Source organism: Corvus moneduloides, chromosome W (genome assembly GCF_009650955.1).
Source record: "Corvus moneduloides isolate bCorMon1 chromosome W, bCorMon1.pri, whole genome shotgun sequence".
In the NCBI taxonomy this organism is placed as follows: Eukaryota; Metazoa; Chordata; class Aves; order Passeriformes; family Corvidae; genus Corvus; species Corvus moneduloides.
The window spans coordinates 11974754-11999360 of record NC_045510.1 but is presented as its reverse complement, the minus strand read 5'-3'; the positions used below and the strand labels follow the sequence as shown (position 1 = coordinate 11999360).

Below are 24607 nucleotides of genomic sequence, written 5' to 3'. Positions count from 1 at the left end.
TATTGGTGGGAGCTATTCCATGAGATCACTGTGGTCTTATCTTTTCTCTTCCATATGGTTTCTTTCTGCTTACTTATCTGGATTCACATCCTGTCATTTGTACAACTTCTTGCTCAAGGATTTAGTGTCCTTGCCAAGTCTGCATCTTTACTAAGCCTGCTGTGTTATCATGACCTTTGCTTTTTAGCCATTCTTCAGAAAGACTCTCAACAATGGGAAAACAATTACAACTAAAAGCATGTGTACTATGGAAAGATCAAATGGTCAGAGCTAGAAACCAATAATGTATGTTGATTCACAACAGAATAGTGACTGATTTTATAAACTTAGTGTGTTCAGAATTATTCTAAATAGCATTTATATAGAAACAAAGCTGATAAAATTACTTATTACAAATGCCTTTGATTCCCCAAATGATTCAAAGTTTGGACATCAGTAATTTCATCTTGTGTTTCATTTCATAACTCTTGGGTAAAATATAACAACTGTTCAGTAGTGCATAGCATTAAAGAAAAACAGAAACTACTGTGAAGCAGACAGTGCTAATATGAGAAAATGTAAAGAAAGGACTGGTGTGATGGTTTTGACTGAGATAGTGTTAATTTTTTCCACAGTAGCTTCTATGGGTGTATTGGGTTTGCATGACCAGGTTTTGGTAGTGGGGAAGCTACAGGGGTGGCTTCTGTGAGAAGCTGTCAGAAGCTTCCCCCATGTCCATCAGAGCCAGTGCCAGTCGGCTCCAAGATAAACCCCCTGCTGCCCAAGGCCAAGCCCATCAGTGAAAGCGGTAGCACCTCTGTGATAACATATTTAAGAAAGGGAAAGAAATTACTGCACAGAAGCAATTGCGGCCAGCATAGAGAGGAATGAGAATATGTGAGAGGGAAAACTATGCAGACACCAAGGTCAGTGGAGAAGGAGGGGGAGGGGGTGCTCCAGGTGCCAGAGCTGAGATTCCCCTGCAGCCCACGGTGAAGACCATGGTGAGGCAGCTGTGCCCCTGCAACCCATGGAGGTCCAGAGGGGTGCAGAGGTCCACCTGCAGCCCACAGAAGAGCCCCATGCTGGAGGAGGTAGATGTGCCTAAAGGAGGCTGTGATCCTGCGGGAAGCCCCTACTGGAGCAGGGTCCTGGCAGGACCTGTGACCCTGTGGAGAGTGAAGCCCATGCTGGAGCAGGTTTGGTAGCAGGACATGTGACCCTGTGGGGGACCTACACTGGAGCAGCCTGTTCCTGAAGGACTGCACCACGTGGAAGGGTCCTATATTGGAGCAGTTTGTGAAGAACTGTACATTGTCAAAATTGGAATCACATTGGAGAAGGTTGTGGAGAACTGTTTCCTGTGGGAGAGTGAGCTGGTAGAAAAGTAAACCAGTGGGAGAAATGAACCCCACTCAATTACCTTAAGAGATATTTCGGGTCAGAGTTACTATTTAATAGAGAGATTATAATAAATGCAATGATACACAGAAAACTGGCTTAAACCCACAAAGAGTACAACCTGGCACCCTGTTGGTCAGGGTGATGGTCACAGTCCTATCAAGTGGTGGTTGCACTCCTGTTGAAGTGATGGTTACAGTCAAAAGCAGTGGTCCTGTGGAAGTTTTGGTCCTCCTCTGGATCTGTCGAGTGGTGGTGATGTCCCAAATCCCCAAAACCAGAGATTATATATGCTTAGGTTCAGGTGGAAATGCTCAGTACCTCCCCCAGGGCAGGGAGTTTCAAAATGGAATGATGTAATACTGTGAGTCATTGCAGTTGCCTATTTTGCTGGTGTCATTGAGTCCATTATGGCCCATTAGCAGAGGTGACCACCTCAGGATGGGTGTGGCTGTGCTGGTGCTTCCCCCGAGGAAGTTATCACAGCTGAGTCATTGGTGTGAAGAAAAAGAAACACTACCCCACCTTGCAGGGTTGCCTCTTTTTCCTTATCTCATTTAACATCCATCTTGTAGCCTGAGGTGTCAAGTGTGCACTGGGCAGCTACTGCAAATGACCCATCATTAACAGTTTGTCAGAAATGAGGTAGACAGGAGTCGAATACACCTTTTGGTTACACCCACATACTGCTAAACTGGCACTCTACTCCTGTAACCAGGACAGAGGGACCCCACATTGGAGCAGGGGAAGAGTGTGAGGAGTCCTCCCCCTGAGGAGAAAGCAGTGGCAGAAACATGTGATGAACTGACCGCAACACCATAATGTAAACACCATAAAAATTAAAAAGTAATTAGGTTGGAAGGGACTTCAGGAGGCCACACTCCTGAGTGCCACAAAAAAAATAATATCAAAAACCAGCGAGGGAATGAAACAAAAGAACAAGCATCAAACTTACCATGGACTTGATTGATTTCTGAATTCTGAGAAAGAATTTCATCTGCTAATTTCTGAGCAGTTGGCAAAACTTCTGTGTGGTGCACTGTGATCAAATACTGTACAAATTTTTGTAGCTGGTCTCTGTTCATTTGAAACAGTGTCTCTGAAATGGGAAGATGCAGTTTGACCTGATCTGGTTTGCGGATCCGGTATAAAGAGAGTGCCACAACGTGGGCACAGTAAAATATGTCCTTGTTTCCACAGCTACAGGTAACTGAGGTAATCTTGCAACGATCAAAGCTGATAGCTACATTGCAAACAGTTTCTGGCTCTGATTGCATTGCAGGGTCTGTCACAGTGCCACTCAAGTGGAAACCTGTGAAGGGAAAAAAAGGAGGGCTTACATTCTTAAATAAAATACCATATCTCATTATGGATAACCTTTAATTAAGCAAAAGTCATCATGTATTTCTGAGAAAGAATATATCTCAAAGAACTTGCTTTAATTACAAATATGATGAACCCTTTCTGTCATACCCTTTTTATATCAAATAAAATCGAAAGGAGCTGGTTTACAAGCCCTCTTTGCCATTCCATCACAACATTCATAAAAGTTTGATAGTAAGAAAAAGTTACTTGGTAAATGATAGCTGCAGAAGCAGAATTGCATCCAATTAAGACCAAGGTGAAACTACCAGTAGTTAAACAAGCTGGGAGCAATTTTCCAAACCTCACACCAGAGTCTGCACCTACCAGCAAATTTACCCATTCTCTCAATAAGAGGAAAGTAGTTGCACTCTAGTAGCACATAAACCCTGGTCCTAATCTCAACTCTGCCACCAATTCACCGACACAAGTCACTTAACCTCATTGCTTTCACCTCTCCCACCACTGAGCTGATGCTAAAGCTCATCATCAACCCAAGCAATCTGGTAGGGCAGGTATGTTTGGGTAGCTCTTGGGAAATGGAAACTGCTGCAGTTACCAATACACAGGATATCAGATTTATAATAGTGAATGAGACATGCACACACTGTTTCAGAAGTGTGCATTTCCATTTGGCATGATAAAGCACAAGGCAAAAGAACTGGGTTTTCTTTTTATTTAACATATAGTATACCATAAGAAAGATTTTCACTTCAGCCACTACTCTACAAAGCACCCTGTTGAACCAAGGTCTCAAACGCTGTTTTCTGAAGATCAGATCTGAACCCATCTCTGTTTTTCTATGGTGGCCGGTGAACCTACATTACAAGGGACAAAGAGAGTCCGCTGGCGGGACAAGTCCCTAGTACCAAAAGAACCTCCTCAGGTTAGGGTGACCAGAAAGGCCTCTCTCAGGATGCATTGTTCTGTTATGTTAATCTACCCGAGTTCTGCTTCCCTGGTTGGCCCATGGCCTCCCCATCTCCTTGTTACCTTATATGTCCCATGCCTTAGAAGGTTCTCCCCTCCCTGTTCTCCCCATTGGCCTTTGCCCCTCACCACTCCCCCAGAGCTTCCCCATTGGTCCCTGGCGCTCGCTCCACTCCCGTACTTAACCCTGAGCTTTCCATTGTTCTGGGTCTTTGCCTCTAGAACCCTTCACAGTGTGGAAGCAATAATCTGCTCCTGTGGAACTCCACGCAAAGACCCTTCCTGCCTCTTTGCTGTCAACTTGTATTACTGAAGCTATCCGTGCGTTTCTGCGTGCACGCGTGTATATAGCTGGTCCTGCTAAGCGGCTTTGCCTTGGAAATGCCTTTTAGAGATTGCTACGCCTCGCGCTCCGGCACAGAAGCTACAGAGCCAGAGAGATAGCGATATTTTCCCAACATGAAGGCCTAGCTTTGGCTCTCAATACTTTATCACTGCAGAATTTGGGTGTTTCTTTTGGATTTTATGTAAACATTACATTGATTTTTGGTTCAAGCATTTAGTCAGAGGTATAGCTACAAAGCAATACAAACAAATTACATATTATCAGTATGAAACTTGAACAGACTGCACACATAAAATCTGGAATGGATATTACAAGTAAGGTGTTATACGTTAACTACTTATAATGGAAACAATATAAAGCCACACTCCCTCAAAGTCCAAAACTGATTTAGTATTCTTGTATTTTAAAAAAAAGTGTGTTGTAGGAAGCAGTATCACATGAAAATTAGGTGGAAAAAGAGAAATATATACATCACTCTAGTCCAAAATATTGCATCTCAAATTGTTTTTAAGAAACTCTTCAATCTACTCGAAATTAAGAGGAAAATCTAATTATTTCCATTTGTTTATGCTGTGCATTTCAGAGCAGGTTGTGCAGTCAGTATCACTGTTTGGATTTCGTTCAGCTACAGAAATTTGATAGTCTACCCTGTTTATCAGTTAAAGTAGTTGGAGTTGAAGAGGCAGTAAGCTGTAAAGTACAGAGACGAAGGGGGGGAGGATGAAGAAGCCCAGGCATACTTGGCATTCTTGCTCTTGGCTCCACTCAACACTTATACAGAGAAGGGGAAGGCAATTGCCTCCTGAATAATGAACTCCTTCCTCTGCCTTTCCCTTTGGTTTTTAAGTAATCATAGCATGCTCCCATGAGTGCCCTCTCTCAATAAAGAGGCATTGTTAAAACTTATCCAGCTCTATTTCAGGTGAATTTCCAGTAAAGGAGAGATGTATTGGTGGTCTCAAGGAAATTGTATAGGAGATACCTTTTTTTAATATCACTTTCCTATGAAGCATATATCAAAGTCTCTCATCTATGACCTGAGGAAAAGTGTAACACTTGAACACTCAAAAAGAGCCTGATCCTACTCCTTTCTGCTCTTAGTAAGTAGCTGTATTGGGTCTGGTTGAGCTGAAGTTCATTTTCCCATAGCAGCCCTCCCAGTGCTATGCTTTGCATTGGTAGACAGGTGTTGATAATACACCAGTGTTTTGGCTACTGCTGAGCTGCGCTGGCACAGCATCAGCACTGTCTCTCCAACATTCCGTCTCATCAATAGAATGGGGGTGGGTAAGATCCTAGGAGGGCACACAACTAGGCCAGCTGATCCAAATTAATCAAGGGGATATTCCATACCATATGACGTCAGTTCAGATATAAAAGCTAAGGGAAGGAGGAGGAAGGGGGTTATTCATGTTTGCCTTTTGGAGCAACCACTTCCCAGGAAGTCTCCGAACATTGCTTGCTGATGGGAAGTAGAGAATAAAATTGTTTTTTCCCTTTGCTTGTGTGCATGCAACCTTTTGCTTTAGCAAACTGCCTTATCTCAATGTACTAGTTGTTTTCCATCTTATTTTCTCTCCTCTGTCCAGCTGGGAAGGGGACTGATAGAGCAGCTTGGTGGGCACCTGGTGTCCAACCAAGGTTAACCCACCACAGCCCTTTTTGGTGCCCAACATAGGGTGAGACAAAAGCAGTTATATATCTATTGCATGCTATAGTAATGGTAGTTATTAAATAGCAAGCTCCTGTGCAGGACATGGAGTTTGTCAGATGCACTGCTTATCTCTTTATTTTGCTGAGCTTGGGAACATGTTAATACAATCACTGGCTCTGTACTTTGTCTTTCCATTGATGGCCTTGCTGTGCAGGGGGAGCTGTCTTGCAGAGAGGATGAGGGAATACATCTCCCTCTCCCTGCCTGAGATTGATGTGAATGCTTTTATAATGCAGGTTCCCACAGTCCTTGTTCATCATTACATGAGCTGTTGCATACTATCAATTAATACTGTTAGCATACTATGGGGTTTGTAGAAAATGGTGTCATCCTGGTGTAAGAGTGTTGCCTGGAATAAAACACAAGTCTTTTCAAAACAGTATTAAAATGATAATATAAAAGAAAATCTTTAATTGAAAGCCTTCAAGGTGCACAATATGGCGGTATGCACAGGTGATACAGTATTTCCACAATTTTATAAGGTTAGTTGATTAGTATACCTATCAAATATTGTCCAATTAGAAGAGCAGTTGGTTAGGTAATTTTCCCCCGGGTTCTGTCCCACTGAAGCCCTCCCCCCCCACCTATCTTTTAGCCCTACGCTTTATTGTGTCTATGATATATAGTGCAAAACAGTGTCCTTGCTAGACTAAAGGCAAAACTAAACAGAATTTCAAGAATGTATTAGTAAGGGTTTGATAAACTATGGGAGAGGGCAGGAATAGTACTAGAAATTATAACTATGTATTAACAGTCTACAAAGTTACAAATATATGAAAAATATATAAAAAGCTAAAAATCTTCAGGCATCAAGAGAAAATAGATTTTAGGTGAGGAGATATTGAAATGTGTCCTGAAGTGGCTGGTCCCTGGGTGGCAGGGTATGTGGAATCACCTCCCATTACCTGGGACTTTGCACCTGAACAGGGGATCAACCCTGACAAACTGACCTGTCACCTGATAGAAGGGTGCCTTGCCTTCCCCAATGAAAACCAGAAGCTCCTTGCCCTGTACTGGGGCCTGGCCTGTGCCTATCAAGCCACAGTTCAGTACTCTCAGAGGACTGTAGTTGAGGCAGGAACCCAAACTGCATTTGAGGACACTATGGTTGAGATAGGGACCCAAACAACCACTACAGTCATTGCCCCAGTAGTGAAAAAGAAAAATGGATAAGCAGAACGACAGGTCCAGAGGAGGAGGAGGACGAGGAAGAAGAAGAAGAATCAGGAAATCAGGAGAGGAGGGGTCAGATCAAGAGGCCAGTCCTTCAAGAAAGAAATTGAAAGGAGTGAGACAAATCAAACAGGAAACTGAATTTACCCAGTCCCCGACCTCATGAGAACTTCGAGACTTGCGAAAAGATTGCAGCTGCCAGCCAGGTGAGTGGATTTCTACCTGGTTGCTTTGATGCTGGGATAACAGGGCTGACAGTTAGCACTTAGAAGGACATGAAGCCAAGCAGCTGGGATCCCTTGATAGAAATCAGGGAATTGAAAGAGGAATTGGAAAAGAGGAATCAATTTGCAGTCTCTGGAGACAGCTCCTCTCAAGCATGAGGGCAAGATATCCAATTAAGGAAGATCTTTTGGACTTTCCAGGAAAGTGGACTATTGCAGATAAAGGTGTCTAGTACTTGAGAGAATTAGTAGTGCTGGAAGTAATCTAAAGTGATCTAAAAAAATTATAATATCCCTTAAAATCCAGAGGATGTCTCTTGCACACAGGCCATGTGGAGAGGAAGGTGATTCAAAGTGCCTCTGCATCATATTCCAACAGCTTGGCAGCAATGTATGACCACAAAATGAATACATCAACTGTAGAGATAGTGTCTTTCTGGCTCCACAACTTTGAAGATAGTCTTTGTACTTCCACATCCCTATGGCCCATGGCCTCGGCTGTCAGGAGCAGCCCAAAAGATCAGTCGTCTCCTGCCCCGGTCAGAGGGAAAAGAAGACCCAAGCACGGGCCATGTGGTGCACTTTGGTTCTTTCTGTGTGACCAGGGGGAGGATGGGAGGAAGTGGGATGGTGAAACCACATTTAAGCTGGAAGGGAAGAGAGCTGTTAAGAGGGGGCCACCCAAGAAGGCTGTCAGTGTAGTTGCTGTAGAGACACAAGATCAGTGATCTCTCAGACACAGAAGGACTGAAATTACCTCCCTGGATCCTGGTGAGGGGACTTCAGGTCTGGCACTGTAAGGGTCAGATAGTGAATACTTTGACCAGGAATGGGAATAGAGGGTCCCTGTCTTTGGCCAGGAGGAGGAAAGGGGTGACCAGGCATACTGGACTGTGTGGATTCAATGGCCTGGCACATCAGATCCACAGAAGTACAAGGCTTTGTACAAGTCTACACACTGGTGCACAGTGATGCCATCGGGGTATAGGGGCACAGAACCCATCTGGATCTCTGGAGTGACGGGAGGATGTTAGGAGTTGTCTGTATTGTAGGGTGAGTGGAGCTTAACAGGGGACAAGTGGCAAAAGCACCCCATTGTGACTGGGCCAGAGGCCCCTTGTATCCAATGGCATCAACTACGTCTGGAGAGGGTACTTCAAGGATCCAAAGGGGTACTGTGGCAGGACGTCCCCCCTCTCTCATGGCTGGGGCATTTGGAAGAGATAACTCAGGCCAGATTAATAGCCCAGCGAGGAGCCAGAGAGCCCAGCAGGAGGTCACCTCCAGGCTCCTGAGAGTCTGAGACCAAGCCCTGAGTAGACATCTTGGTATGAAAGCAGATGTGGAAAGAGATAAAGGAAAATAAACATCGGTGACCAAAAGACATGGTTCTTATGTCTATAAAAGCCCACACAAATTATCACAGAGCAGAAGTCTCTTACACACTCCTTGGAAAGGTGTGAGAAGATTTCTCCCTGGAGCCTTGGACACAACTCCAGGTCCCTTTCCCCGGGAATTGAGAGAGAGGATTTTTCGATGTGTACTCCATCAAGATTGGATGGCAAGAAACATTGAATCCTAAGTTATACTATTTCTCAGCTAGCTGTAAATTTAATGATACCTTTAACTCCACATGTATAATACTAGTATTGTCTTTTTGTCTTATCCCTGTGTATTAATAGTCTAAGTCTTATGTCTGTTAGTTGTGTCTATTAATAAATAATTCATTTTATAATAGACTGAATCAGACATTATTAAAGAACTTGCAAATGAGAGTGCATTTTTGGGGTGCTGGACACCTCAATGACATGACTGCCTGCTGCCAGAGGCCTGGGCAAAGGCAAGAGCTGATTTAAACCTACATCATCCATTCATAACAGGTGCCAATAGGCTTTTGGATTAGCTACTGTGAACCCAGAGAAGATCAAACAGTTATCCACCCTGCCTGGCCTCTCAGGAGATCCCATTGTTGTGCGATTGCTGCAAGTTGAAGACCAGCAGGTGCCAGTTACTACCAGGACAATGTACTGGCAGCAATATTGTACAAACTGATAGCCCTTGACTCTCATTCATGAGCTAATTGATCAACTAGAGAGCCAATGAGTTAACAGAAAGACTCACTCGCTTTTTAATAGTCCCATATGGCCAGAGATAAAGTCTGCTGGAGGGTGGAGGCTAACAGTAGGCTATTGTGGCCTGAACGAAGTGACACCACCACTGAATGCTGCCATAGCAGATATGCTGGAACTCCAATATGAACTGGAGTCAAAGGCGGCCAAGTGGTATGCTGCAACTGATATTGCCAATGTGTTTTTCTTGATGCCTTTGGCAGCAGAGTGCAGGCCACAGTTTGCTTTCGTGTTGAGTGTTGTCCAATATACCTGGAATTGACTGCCCCAGGGGTGGAAACACAGTCCTCCCATCTGTCATGAACTAATCCAAACTGTACTGGAACAGGGTGATGCCCCTGAACATCTGATACATCGACAACATCATTGTATGGGGCAACAAGGCAGAAGAAGTGTTTGAGAAGGTTAAAAGAATAATTCAGATTCTTCTGAAAGCTGGGTTTGCCATAAAGAAAAACAAGGTCAAGGGGCCTGCATGGGGGATACTGTTCTTGGGAATAAAATGGTAGGATGGATGCCGTCATGACCCTATGGATGTGGTTAACAAAATAGCAACTATGTCTCTACCGGCTAACAAAAAGGAATCACAAGGTTTCCTAGGCCTTGTGGTGTTCTGGAGAATGCATATTCCAAGTTATAGTCAGCTTGTGAGCCCCCTCAATTGAGTGACTGCAAAGAAGAACCATTTTGAGCAGGGCCTTGAGCAACAACAGGCCTTTGAGCAGATCGAACAGGAAATAGCTCATTCAGTAGCTCTTGGGCCTTTTCAGAGAGATGTTTTTGTTATTGCTGAGCAGGGCTTACACAGAGCCAAGGCCTTTGCTGCTTTCTGTACTGCCACAGTGGCAAGGGGGCTGGGAATGCATGGGAGGTTGGGAGAAAACTCAGCCAGGACAGGTGACCCCAACTGACCAAAGGGATATTCCAGACCATATGACATCATGCTCAGTATATAAAGAGGGGGGAAGAAGGGGAGACATTTGGAGTGGTAGCATTTGTCTTCCCAAGTAACTGTTACACATGATGGGGCCCTGCTCTCCTGGAGATGGCTGAACACCTGCCTGCCCATGGGAAGCAGTGAATGAATCCCTTGTTTTGCTTTACTTGTGTGTGTGGTTTTTGCTTTCCCTATTAAATTGTTTTTATCTCAATCCACAAGTTTTCTCACTTTTACCCCTCCGATTCTCTTCCCCATCCCACTGCTGGAGGAGTGAACAAGCATCTTGCATGGGGCTTGGTTGCTGACTGGGATTAAACCATGATAAATGACTTATCAGATGACGAAAGAGGCCACGCTCCATTTACTGATGGATCCTGCCATGTCGTAGGATGTTGGAATTGTAAAAAGAAGAAAGGCCCGGCTCCAGTGGGGGGAGAAAATTGCAGTCCAAAACCAATATGGTTGATAAGAGCAAAACTCCGTTTATTAGCAATCCAGAGGCACTTATATAGTATACCAGCTTGTTAAGTGGCTTAAAACTTATCAAAGCGCATTTCTACTTCTACCTAATTGGACTTACATTGGCAAGCTTCTACAGTTATGTTATGATTAAAAGAATTCAGAGTTTACCTCCCCTTCTCTAGGTCTTATCTGAACAGCTGCAAATCTTCAAACTCCCTCTTTGTTCCCAGCCCTGTTTTTTCTTCACACAAGAATTTTCTCATGGAGAGTTTTTCTCACACACAGGCCTTTTGCTTACAGGCCTATTGCTACAGTTCTTTTATTGATCCCATAAGTCTATCAATGATCCATGCCCCTGATCCTTTAATAATTGCAACAATTCCCTCTTTTTTTTTTCTTTTTGTACAAGCAATACTTGATGGGTCACAGATGTAGTAACTTTGTATATTATCTTTTGCAAGCATTGGAAGGCAAGGTGAACACACTATTATTAATAATATTACTAGTCCTACAATAATCAAATGCTACACAAATAAAACTAGCCACGATTTTAAATGTAATAACTTTAACCATCCAAGTTGAGACTGTTTTCTTTTTTCTGTAATTGTGTAGTTAATTGATGTAACTCACTTATCTGCTTGTGAAGTAGGAAAAAGTGGTTAGAATGATTTATACAGCACATACCTTGGAACCTTTCACAGCCGTGGCTGTGAGCTAATGGTAGAAAATCAATGGCTGCTTAATCTTGTAATATTATATGTCTAACACTAATAACATTCACACTTAACTCATTAAGCATTTGCAAAGTCATATTAAACTTATCCCTCTCCCAGCAAGCAAGTTTATGCAAAATAGCATAAGCCCTGGCTGCTAAAGTACCAGGTAAAAACATAAATGCTAACTAAATTGACTGCTTTCACTTTATCTAAATGGGCAGACAGCTGATTGAAAATGCCTGCTAATGCTCTTGTCTCAGTCAAAAAACAATTTTTCACTTTACTTCTGTGTTTGGTGTTATACCCAAAAATTTATGTAATATACCCAAAAATTTATGCAATTCTCCTTCTTAGTTTTGTCTTTGGAAAGAGTTCCCCAACACCCACCACAAGTCACTAGCAACCACCTAGGGCAGCTGTTACATTCGCCCCAGAGTCTTGCTATTTCTCTTGCTACGGAGAGTGGTGGATCTGGCAGGTCCTCAGCTCCTTCACTCAGCCACATCTGCAGCCTCTCTCAAGGCTCCTCAGGACAGGTCTCAGAGTCCCAGCTGTTGAAGTAGTGGCATCACTTTCCTCAGGAGTTGATGCTGACTGTGCCTTCTCGTTTCGGGGTCCTGTAGCATGGCACCACTTTGCTGGACACAGCTCTGGTCAGTGATGCAGCGATGACTTGTCCCTGTTGTTGCAGGACATTCTGTAGCATTGCAGTCCACGTTTGTTCCCAGAGCAGGAACTGTGAAGGGGTTAATAACAACTGTACGATGCTGATGAAGTCATTTGAACACAGGACATCTGCTGTAAAGATAGACTGCAAAATGCTTTGTGTAGATAAGTCAGCAAGCTTTTTGATTACTTTTTGTGTCATTTCTTGATGTTTCTCCCCGTCCCGGGGCTGACCCCCGGCTGGCTTTGGCTTTGCAGGTGACGAAACCACAGAAGCCGCGCTGCTGCCGGACGTCCCGCTGTTCGGCGGGGGGGGTTCGCCCTCTGCCGCTTTTGGCCGGGTTTTAGGACCTCTCTGTTGCTCTGCCGCTTTCGGCAGGGCACCAGGACTGCCTGTGTCTCCTTGGCCCGCCTGTGCCCCGCCCCCTGGGTCGGGTGTCTCTGCTTCCGTGTTTGCGGTCATTCCTCTCTCAGACGTCGGAGGGGTAACATCCGGCTCTGCCGAGTTTAGCAGCTCCTGCAGTGAGCGGACGGGTGCTGCTGTGTTTTTAACCGATTTTCTCGCGGCCAGCCCGAAGGACCGTGCTACCCCGGACTCGGCTCCGGTCTCTGCCGGCCGCTCCGTAAGACCCGCGTCTGTTTCTTTCCCGGAGCTGCTACGGCCAGCGCTGCCACTCTCTAAAGTCTCTATGGCAGCTGCGGCCACTGTCTGTTCTGTTTTTATTTCTGTGAGAGTGTTAGTTACTGCTCTCCAGGTGAATTTGAGAGCTTTTGTTTCTTTAGCTTTCTTTTTAAACGATCTTGGATCAGCTAGTTCCTTATAAAGGTGCACTTCTTTAAGTCCCCGCTTTTCTAAAAAGCATAAACCAAGGGCCACCTCTGTTTCCATAACTGCGTCTCTCCGCAAACTGCGTCTACCCGCAAAACCGCGTCTTACCGCTCTGTCCCTGCTGTCAGGGTCGTGCAGCCTTCAGGTTTAGCCCTTGTCAGCCGATTCGGCGGACCCCTGATGTCAGGTCAGCCCAGGCACGGATCAGACACTGGCCTGCAGGTGCTGATCTTTTGCCCTCCGATTGCTGTTATATTGGTGCCACGTCAGCTCCCACCGAAGTCAAAAAAAACGAAGTGCCAGTCCCAGTCCGAGTTCCGAGTTCGGGCGCCAAATGTTGGAATTGAAAAAAGAAGAAAGGCCCGGCTCCGGCGGGGGGAGAAAATTGCAGTCCAAAACCAATATGGTTGATAAGAGCAAAACTCCGTTTATTAGCAATCCAGAGGCACTTATATAGTATACCAGCTTGTTAACTCTTAAGTAGCTTAAAACTTATCAAAGCACATTTCTACTTCTACCTAATTGGACTTACATTGGCAAGCTTCTACAGTTATGTTATGATTAAAAGAATTCAGAGTTTACCTCCCCTTCTCTGGGTCTTATCTGAACAGCTGCAAATCTTCAAACTCCCTCTTTGTTCCCAGCCCTGTTTTTTCTTCACACAAGAATTTTCTCATGGAGAGTTTTTCTCACACACAGGCCTTTTGCTTACAGGCCTATTGCTACAGTTCTTTTATTGATCCCATAATTCTATCAATGATCCATGCCCCTGATCCTTTAATAATTGCAACAGTAGGAAACCATCAGCAGGTAAAACTGCTGTGTGGAGTCCTGCTCCTGCGGGGAAAACTGCTGTGTGCTGAAGGAGAAGGCGAGTTAAGGAAATTTGCAGAAGTGAAAGCTATCCAACAAGCCCCAGAGATTGCTGAACGGGAAAAGTGGCCTGTACTTTATAGTGACTCCTGGTTGGTGGCTAATGCCCTATGGGGTTGGCTAGAGCAATGGAAGAAGAGCAATTGGCAACACAAGGGTAAACCCATCTGGGCTGCTGCATTGTGGCGGGACATTGCTGCATGGGTAGAAAGCATGACTCTGAAGATATGTCACGCAGATGCTCACATGCCCAAAAGTCGTGTCACTGAAGAACATCAGAACAATGAATAGATAGATAAGAATGCCAAAATTGGAATAGCGCAGGTAAACTTAGACTGGGAAGGGAAGGGTGAAATATTTATAGCCCAATGGGCCCACAAAACTGATGACAGTAGAACAGAACAGTCCAGCCTTGGAGAAGTAGATAAAGGATGTAACAGGCAAACAGAAATCATGCAAAATGCAAGCAGGATGCCAGCTCAGCTTTGCAAGGCTGACAAAGCAGAAGTTATGCAAAGCAATGATATTGCACTTACTCAAAAGCGGGGGTCGAGGAACAACCACCTAAAAAGGACACCGGATGTTGAAGACCAACAAAGAAGACCGCAAAGAGCCATATAAGGACTTCTGATAAGAGATGTTGTGGATGCTGAAAGCTTGATTGCAGAGAAATTTTCCAGCTTTCTGCCAGCATCCGTGTGAGAGTCTTGCTTTCACACACACGCTGGCTGGGAACAGGGAGAGGTTTTTGTAAACCAATACCTTATCTTGCAGCTGCAGTTTTGTTATGCAGTTTGTTATGTTACTCACTGGAGAAATATTTTGAAATGGGTGTTGTAGAGTTTAACCAATCATTCTAAGAGGTGGATGGTCAAAGGACCAATAACCTTATGCCATTCAAGTGAACCAGGTTATATAAACAAGTTTGGAAATTAATAAATAATTCCATTCCCTTCCTCTGGACCAAGTCTATGCTGCTTTTCTCGCTGTCCCCGGTACAACAGCGACAGAGGTGTGACTATGTAAAATAAAGCAATACATATAGATCAAGAAAGCGGGGCTAGCTAATGAATATGTAATCAGTGTGTGTGATAAAAACTGTTTACCTGATGTTCGGGGCACTCAGTTAGAGGAAGGATCTTCTGAGTTACCAGCATGCTGCAATAAAGAATTCCTGCTTTCTCATACTCAAAACTGTGTTAGAAAGTTTCTATCTGGCCGATTTTGGTATAAAAACATCAGGACATCTAGGAAGATATACAACATACAGATGGGCTTGTGATCAAGGGGTAGACCTGACCATGGAGGCTATCACACAGGTTATTCACGAATGTGAAACGTGCTGCAATTAAGGGAGCTACGTGAATGAAATCTCCCTGAAATAGAGGGCAGTGGATGGGTTTCCAATATGGTGAGGCCTGGCAAATTGACTACATTGGACCACTGCCATGAACATGCCATGGCAAGAGCTGCATACTCACCATGGTGAAGGCAACTACTGGTTGGCTGGAAACATACCCAGTAAACCATGCTACTGCTCGAAACACCATCTTAGGCCTTAAGAGACACATTTTGTGGGGACATGGTACCCCAGAGAGAACTGAGTCAGACAATGGGACTCATTTTAGAAATAACCTTATAAACTCTTGGGCAAAGAAACATGGCATTGAGTAGATATATCACATCCCTTATCACTCACAAGCCTCTGGAAAGATTGGGAGGTATAATGGGCTGCTGAAGACTATGTTAAGAGTATTAGGCAATGGGGCATGTAAGCATTGGGATACAAATTTAGCAGAAGCCACTTGGCTGCTTAACACCAGAGGATCTGCTAACCACTCTGGTCCAGCCCAAACAAACCCCCTACACATTGTGGGAGAAGATAAGGTCCCCATACTACACATAGGAAAGTGGCTGGAGAAGTCAGTGTGGATTTCTCCTCCCATAGGAAAAGGCAAACCTGTTTGTTGGATTTTCTTTGCCCAAGGGCCATGGTGTACTTGGTGGGTAATGCAGAAGGATGGGGAGACCTGGTGTGTGCCTTGAGGAGATTTAACCTTGCGGGAAAATAATCTGTGGTATGAGATGTATGTTGCACAAAGTAGCAGAAATGACATGAACTGAGAAAGAGTGAATTTAGTGAGGAGCAAGGAGTGCAACAATGACCCGAGCTGGGCCAGTGTCGGCACCCAACAATTGAGTGTGCTGTTTCTCCTATCCTGTCTCTCCAATATTCTCCCCCACCCCATCAATAGGCTGGGGGTAGGCAAGATCCTGGGAGGGAACACAACTAGGCCAGCTGACCCAAATTAACCAAAGGGATATTCCATACCATATGATGTCAGCTCAGATATAAAAGCTAAGAAAATGAGGAGGAAGGGGGGGCATTTGTTATTTACAATGTTTGCCTTCTGGAGCAACCACTATGTGTGCTGAAGCCCTGCTTCTTGGGAAATGGCCTGTTGTGGTGCATCCCCCCCCTTTTTCAGGCCGCACTGCAATCTGAGAAATGCTCGTTAGGCCTCGGCCTTGACAAACAGCACCTGAGCTCAGCTCCTCTTGAGCTTATCAGAAACACTATCTGCACCCAGGAACTGCTGCTGTCTAATGAGCTCCTGTTTTCTTTATGAACAGCCTTGGAAACTATTTTTCTTGCCTGAATGGCATAATATCCTCGTTCTCACATTTTCAAAGAAAGTGCCCTGATCCAAAATGTGGCCAGAATGAAACACTGTTCTGGCTAAAGCCCACTCTCTTGTGGCCTATAAACAGCGGTCCAAAATGAGACCCTTTGAGCTCTTCCGGACCACAGCGGGCTGTGACCAGCAACCTCCCTCTGAGTGGGACACCTCTCAGAGCCAGTGAACTCTCAAGTTTGCTATACTTGGACGATCGCTGAACAACAAGTCCTAGGCCAATACCCCCACTCCTCAAGACTCAACCCTTTGCCTGTTGAGGAGATGCAAAAGCATCTGAAGTGAGTATTTTACTACCTTCAAGGGGAATTTTTCACATGTACCTTGCACTGACTCTTTATGTCTGTGTGTATACATGTGTGCATATGCTATAGCAAATATGGGGGAAATGCTGCTCTCTTAGATGTTTAAGTACCTTAGATATCTAAGCAAATTAGGCCTGTAAGTTTAATGTAAGTTAGGTTAAATGCTGTTAAGTGTTATTCCTTTGTTAAATTATTATGGTTAAGTTATAAGTTAAGTTTGAGTGCTGTTACGGTTTTAGGCCATATTCCTTTTTATCCTTGCCCTTTCTATCCTTTGTCACATGCACCTAAACACACACACATACACGCACACACATAGATAGTTCTCGGCTCATTTCTGTTTTGATTGACTGGATTTTGTTTGGGTTTTTTTCTTTTTTCCTTGGTGTGCTTTAACTGTCTGGTAAATAGTAGAGTGAACCTTGCCAATGAACTTTGTCATGCTGTCGCTTAATATTAAATCTGGTTTCTAATGATACCCTTGCCAGTGATTTTTTAAGCAATCTTAAACACTCGTTCGTAACATGGCCAGACATTGCTTGCTGATGGAAAGTAGAGAATAATATCTTTGTTTCCCCCTTTGCTTGTGCATGCACAGCCTTTCACTTTTGCTTTAGTAAACTACCTTATCTCAACATACAAGTTGTTTTCCATCTTATTTTCTCTCCCCTGTCCAGCTTAGAAGAGGGAGTGATAGAGCAGTTTGATGGGCACTGGGCATCCAGCCAAAGTCAGCCCACCACAGTATCTAAACTCCTATTAATTCTGATAGAAAAAAATAGAAAGATATTTTAAAATGTGCCAAATCGCCTACTCCAACAATATTGTCACAATTTGTAAGCAAATAATTCAAGCATTCACAAGGATAAAATTTTCCTGAACAGTGTCTCCAGAAATATTAACAGACTTGCCTTTAATTCCCTACTCACATTCAGACACAAATGCAGCTCCTGCCTTTCCCTCCCTCTCCACTGACATTTTTTGAGAATTCATTTTACAGTCAGCAACATTTATAAACAGAGATATTAATCTAAACAATTACAGCATTAAAACAGTCAAGTTACCCTGTGGTTTCACGGCGGTATTGTCCTGGTTCTGTCCAGGACAGGGTTAATTTTTGCAGTAGCCGGAAGGGGGCATGGCTAGACCCGGAGGTTATTCTATACCACCTCACATCATTGCCAGGGGCAGGGAGTCTCTTCTGAGGAGAGAGGTTCCTTCCAGTCAATTAAGCATGGCAGAGGGAGCAGTGGGGTGGTCCCGGTTCCGAGCTGGAGGGAGCGGCGGGGGTAGCATGGCGGGGATTTCCACGGTGAGCAATAACATTTCTTTTCTTGTACCCTCTGCCATTAATATTGTTGTTGTTCGTCTTCTTATCTCATTGCTGCTTCCAGTATATTGTTCTTATCTCAACCCATGATCTTTACCTTTTGTGCCTCCAATTCTCCTCTCCAGCCCGCTGCAGGGGGAAGGGGGGGGGGAACAAGCTAACAGCAACGTGGTTTGGAGTTTCAGTGGGAATATCAAATTGGGGAGTACCATTACTAAACCACAACAGGTATGTTGATCCTGACTGCACACCAGGTACCCATCAAAGCTGCTCTATGACTCCTCTCTTCAGCTGGTGATGGTGGTGGTGGTGAATATAACAAATGCCTCATGGGTCAAGATAAGAACAGGGAGAGATTACTCACCAATTACCATAATGGGAAAAACAGACTTGACTTGGGGAAATTAGTTTAATTTATTACCAATCAAATCAGAATAGTATAATGAAAAATAAAACCTAATCTTAAAAACACCTTCTCCCCACCCCTCCCTTCTTCCTGGACTCAACTTCACTCTTGATTTTCTCTACCTCCTCCCCAACAGTGGTGCAGTGGGATGGGGAATGAGGGTTGCAGTCAGTTCAACACACATCGCTTCTGCCGCTGTTTTCTCCTCGGGGGGGAGGACTCCTTGCACACTTCCCCTGCTCCAGCATAGGGTCCCTCCCACGGGAGACAGACCTCCATAAACTGCTCCAGTGTGGGTCCCCCACAGGGTCACAAGTCCTACCACCAAACCTGCTCCAGCATGGGCTCCTCTCTCCACAGGGTCCACAGGTCCTGCCAGGAGCCTGCTCTAGCATGGGCTCTCCATGGGGTCACAGCTGCCTTCAAGTGCATCCACATGCTCCGGCGTAGAATCCTCCAAGTGCTGCAGGTCGATATCTGCTCTACTATGGACCTCCATGGGCTGCAGGGGCACAGCTGCTTCACCATGGTCTTCACTGTGGGCTGCAAGGGAATCTCAGCTCTGGCACCTGGAGCACCTCCTCTCCCTCCTTCTTCACTGACCTTGGTGTCTGCAGTTGTTGCTCTCACATATTCTTACAGCTCTCTTTGGCTGCAATTGCTTCTCCACAATAATTTCTTTCCCCTTCTTAAATATGTTATCCCAGAGGTGCTACCACTGTTGCTGATGGGCTTGGGCTTGGCCAGCAGCAGGTCCATCTTGGAGTTGGCTGGCATTGGCTCTGTGGGATGTAAGGGAAGCTTCTGGCAGCTACTCACAGAAGCCACCCCTGTAGCTCCCCTGCTACTAAAACCTGGCCACACAAACCCAGTACACCCACACTTCTAAAGTTACAGAGGATTTAAACAAAAAAATTTGCTGCCCTTGCAGGTAAAATGTAGAAGCTCTATTAACAAGAGTGCAATGATATACTATGCCTGGTAATTATGCTGAAATACTTTCCTCTTCTTTTTCTGTTTGTGTATTTAAAGAAAATGTTGCTACTAAATATGATCTTTAAAAAGGTTTCAACGTGTGTGCTAGTTTTGGCTGGGGTAGAGTTAATTTTCTTCACAGTGGTTGGTATGGAGCTGTGTTTTGGATTTGTGCTGAACACAGGGTTGATAATATAGAGATGTTTTTGTTATTGCTGAGCAGGGCTTATACAGAGCCAAGACTTCTGCTTTTTGTACTGCCATGCTGGTGAGGAGGCTGGGGGTGCATGGAAAGTTAGGAGGAGACACAACCAAGACAGGTGACCCCAACTGACCAAAGGGATAATCCAGATCATATGACATCATGCTCAGTATATAAAGCTGGAGGGAAGAAGAAGGAACGGGGGGACATTCAGAGAGATGGTGTTTGTCTTATGTACTGGGTTGAACCTGAGTCGATGGACAGTCTTTTAGACTGATGACGCTTCTCACAATTTACATATTTAAACCACGCAGAAAGGCGGGAATTTCCTTTCGTTCCAGCTCGCCTGCGGGAAGGTGGGGGGGCCTCCAGACCCCGCCGGGCCGGGCTGAGCTGAGCCAGGGCCCCTGCCCCCTTTCCCCTTTTCCCAACGCCGCGGCACAGACCCTGGGTCGCTGGGGGGGGAACTGTCCCAGAGCTGCAAGCAGCTAAAACTAGCCATGGACTGCCACACAGCTAAACCCATCCAGCGCGGCTTCTTGGGACTGGCGGGTCCCTCTCCTCTCCATGCGGAGCCAGCGGGGCCAGCAGAGCCTCATTCTTGCAGTCAGCACACTTCGCGCTGAACTGAAGAAGACACCGTGCAGCCAGCAGCACAAAGGGAGCGAGGCTTTCTCCACCGTAAAGCCTGAACAAGAACACTTTTCAACATGGCAGCTTATGAGTCAGAAAGTGAGTTGTGAGACGAAGCTGGAAATGGCGACAGGAGAAAAGAGGGCGGTGCTACGTTTCTTGCGCGTAGCTTAAAAATACTTCTTGCATGCTGTGGTAAGAAACTGTAATATCACAATCTGTTTGTCTCTTTAATCCATTTGAAGTACATGGGCGGATGAAAAATTCACGTGTGGACCGTGAAAATTGTGAAGAGTGCCTATGCCAGGCTACATAGAAGCATTGAGAGGCTTTTTAGAGACTTGTGGCGAAGAAAGCCTTTGTGTTCAGGCCAAAATAACTCATCCTTAAAAAGATTAATAACCCCATGCGATGGCCCATGTTTGGCAGTGTGAAGGAACTGTGAGATTATCATGGAAGACATGTTTTACACCACAGCAGATTGTTTCTTTCCAGGCGGGTCTGTCTGCTGTTGGTGGCAGTTTGGGAACCATGTGAAGCAGAAGAAAACCCTTTTTTCCTTAAGCATAAGAAAGAGACTTATCAAGAACTGCAACACTGACTAAAATCCCATGTTCTGTTATCTTTTGTGTGAGTAGAGAGAAGTGGCCAAAGCTCTACCTCTACACTGATTCATGGATGGTAGCCAATGCTCTGTGGGGATGGCAGGAAAAGTGGGAAAAGGCTAATTGGCAGCATAGGGGAAAACCAATCTGGGCTGCTGAAGAGTGGAAAGACATCGCTGCCCGAGTAAGAAAGCTGGTTGTGAAAGTCCGCCATGTAGATGCCCATGTCCCCAAGAGTAGGGCTAATGAAGAACATCGAAACAATGAGTAGGTAGATCAGGCTGCAAAGATAGAAGTGTCACAGATAGATTTGGATTGGAAATACAAGACAGAGTTGTTCCTAGCTCGATGGGCCCATGATGCCTCAGGCCATCAAGGCAGAGATGCCACCTATAGGTGGGCAGGAGACCGAGGGGTGGATCTAACCATGGACAGTATCTCCCAGGTTATCCATTGTTGGAGTGAAAGCTTCTCTGGACTCAGGCCCAGAGGGAAGCCAGAGCACAGGGGTTGAATTAAAACCTTTGGACAAGCTGAGATACATGAAGCCACACCAAAGTGAAATAGAAATATAGATTTTTAACTTTTAGTAGAAATATATGCTAAGTGCCTTAAACATTAAAAAGCTGTAGCAGAGACCTTAAACACAGTTCTTGCTGCAGCAGTGTTACCTTTTCACAGAATTCTTTACTTTAGACAAAATATAGATAGAATTATACTGTTCACATTTTTTAGATAGAGTGTTCACATAAACAATAAGAACTGATAGAAACTGTATACTCAAATCTGTGTAATACCAATGTAACACTTGTGTAAGACTTACGATTGTTAGAATTAGACCAGGATAGGTTAAGAAAAGAAAATCTAGAATCATGTGTTAATCTTATTAGTTAATTAGCAAATATAATCCACACTTCTGTAAGAAAAAATATAGAGCATATAGAAGAAGAAGCAGCTGTTTTTTGCCTGCTTTTTATTGTTGCTGCTTGGCTTTATCATGTAACCCCCTTCGAACTCTGCCTTCAAGAAAGTTATGAGACTATGAAATAAAGAACTTAGCAGAACAGCAGCCTCCTCTGCTCTCTTACCCTGGTCCGAGAAGGAAGGGTACCCCATCAAAAGCTCAACAAATGGTGCCTCTATTTTTAAGGGGGAAAGACTTTAAAAAATTTCCTGTTGAAGCACCTTCAAAGTAGGAAGAAAAAGGCTGTTTGGAAGAAACAGAAAAATCCTGGGAACAAAGAGGACCTTGGAACGAAAAGGTGATGCGGACTCTAGTGGATGCTGAAACAAAGCATAAACCCAACTCGCAGGACAAATTGGAGAGAGACGCGCTGAAGCTTGCCTTAGGGGAGGTAAGGTAAGCATCCTTTGAAGTAATCTAGATGGGGAACAATATGTCAAAAGAGCAGAGGCAGATTTATGAACATCTAAAGTATTTATTAATATGTAATGATTATGAGGTCCCAAGCAAAGATTTGAAAGCTCTTTTAATATATGCTCAAAAAAAATTTCCAGAAGTTAAAGGAGGCTCTGCATTAAATAAAAAATTATGGGACCAAATTGGTATAAAATTATTTGATGAATCCACCCGTGGAAATAAATCTGTATCAAATATATTGCCAATATGGTGAATAATTGTTGAAATTAATAATTACAATTAATAATTACAGTCCCTGCAGTCGAATCTGATAACGACATATTGCAAAGTCCAGTTTCAAATTCTATATTGCAGCTAGACGTTAACGTGGGTGGAGAGGGCTCTCAGCCAGATACAGCACATACGGGAGACACAGATGCGCGCGAATTGCGATGTGGCGGTCCGAGCGAGGGTCGCCCTCCTGTGAAACCTCTGCATTCTTTAACTGCTGCTAGCCTGCAACCGTGTGACCCCCCGAGACCGGCGGACGGGGCACAGCCGTGTTCTCGGGTTGCACATCTAGTTCAAACAACACCGTGTGAAGCCACGGAGCCTCCGTGCGTTTCTGCGAGCGACCCAAGCGGCACCCCCGCGGACTCTTTGGAGGTCGCCGCTCGCGAACCGGCTTCCCCCGTGCCCCCAGACGCTGCAGATTCCACCCCGTCTCTACGTGCAATGAAGCGGCTTTCTGCAGGCGCTGCTGTTTCCTTTTTATCGGAATTCCCACCCCCCTCCCGACTCAGGAACACAGGAGGGATTGTCCTTTCCCTTTGTGACACGGCTTTACCTTTTGCCTCCGCGGCCGAGAAACCGGAAACTTTTATAAATTCAAATTCAATCCCGCAGCCTGATCCAGACGCCGGACCCCCGCGCGGCGCGGCTCAGGGAGGCTCTCCGCTCTTGCAGCCCACGTTCCCTCCCCCGCTCGGCGCGGTTCGGGCAGGCTCTCCGCTGCTGGCGTCCGCACTCCCTCCCCTGCTCGGCGTGGCTCGGGCAGAGTCTCTGCCTCCGCATCTCGCGTCTTCCCTCCCATGCGGACCTGCTGTGGGGTCCAGCCTGTAGCCTGTGCCGGATCGGTACTCGGCGCCCGCCTTTGTTTCCCCTCCATCGGTGCGGCCGCCGCCTGCGCCAGCCGGCCAGCCGCTGGACCACCCTGACTGGGGTCCTCCGCCCATGGGTCCTCAGGTGGATCAAATCTCCTTTTTTCGGACCGGCGCAAAACCGAAAAACAACTTCACTACAAAACTTTTACCATGCTGTCCCGGAGAACTACCTGACGTCACAACAACATTTGCCGTACAAGAACATGGTGCCGCCCTCGTCACTTCCGTAAACAATGCTCACGTACTTCCGCCAGTACAATCTTGCAACCAACAAGTTGCTCATCCTCTAGCTGCAGCGCCACCTGTGGCCGCTTCTGTTATTGCACCCTCAAATACTTCTAATACACAGACACAGATACAACTTCCCTCACAACAACGCATTCTATTTCACAGAGAGGGGGGAGGTGGACCAGAAAGAAACAGCTGCTGGAATAATAAAAACAGAAGAATGGACAATGATTGTTCTGCTTCTGATGAAGAAGAAAGCCTATCTCTCCTTCAATCAAGACACCCTTTGAGGGAAAGTCAAAAGCCAGTTACAACAGAGTGGGAAGAAGTTAGACGAAAAGCACTAAAGGAAAAAGATTTTGACTTGGCCCAAGAGCCACTTCTAGCTCTGCCAATTAGATATGGCCGAGGGAATGTTGAACCAAAATGGGTGAAGATAGAACATGATAATATCAAGGATTTGAGAAAAGCAATTTGAGAAAATGGGATAGGCTCACCATATTTTAAACAATTGCTAAAAGCAATATTTGATAATGCAGACTTAACACCTTTTGATTGCAGATACATTGCTTCATCAATTTTAACAGAATCCCTACCTTTTTTCTTGCAGTCCTAGGAGAGAAGATGCAGCTGTATGGTCTCATATTCCAGTGGGACACTTCCAAAAGAGATCCTTTGCTGATAATAGAATGGATCTTTTTGCCTTACAGGTTGCCAAAAACAATGTTCACGACCATGGAAATGCTGGCTCAAATCATAATCCGAGCCAGAGAAAGACTGTTGACCATGACAGGTCAAGACTTTGCAATAATTTATATGCCTTTAAAAAGAGAGTATTTTGATTGGGCTTTACAAAAATCAGAAGATTTACAAATTGCATTGTTAAACTACTCTGGTGCCTGCTCTATCCACTTTCCAAGTCACAAGCTGTTGCAAACAAAATTAAGCTTCAGGGAAAAA

At 44.9% G+C, this 24607-nt stretch overlaps 1 protein-coding gene across 1 annotated transcript in view; it reads right to left on the bottom strand.

Moving 5' to 3' along the window:
* LOC116437343 (zinc finger SWIM domain-containing protein 6-like) overlaps window positions 1–24607 on the bottom strand; it is a 405850-nt gene that overhangs the window by 165127 nt on the left and 216116 nt on the right. The window contains exon 2 of the mRNA XM_032095013.1: window positions 2336–2692. Coding sequence (XP_031950904.1) covers window positions 2336–2692 — 357 coding nt within the window. The remainder of the gene's footprint in view (window positions 1–2335; window positions 2693–24607) is intronic.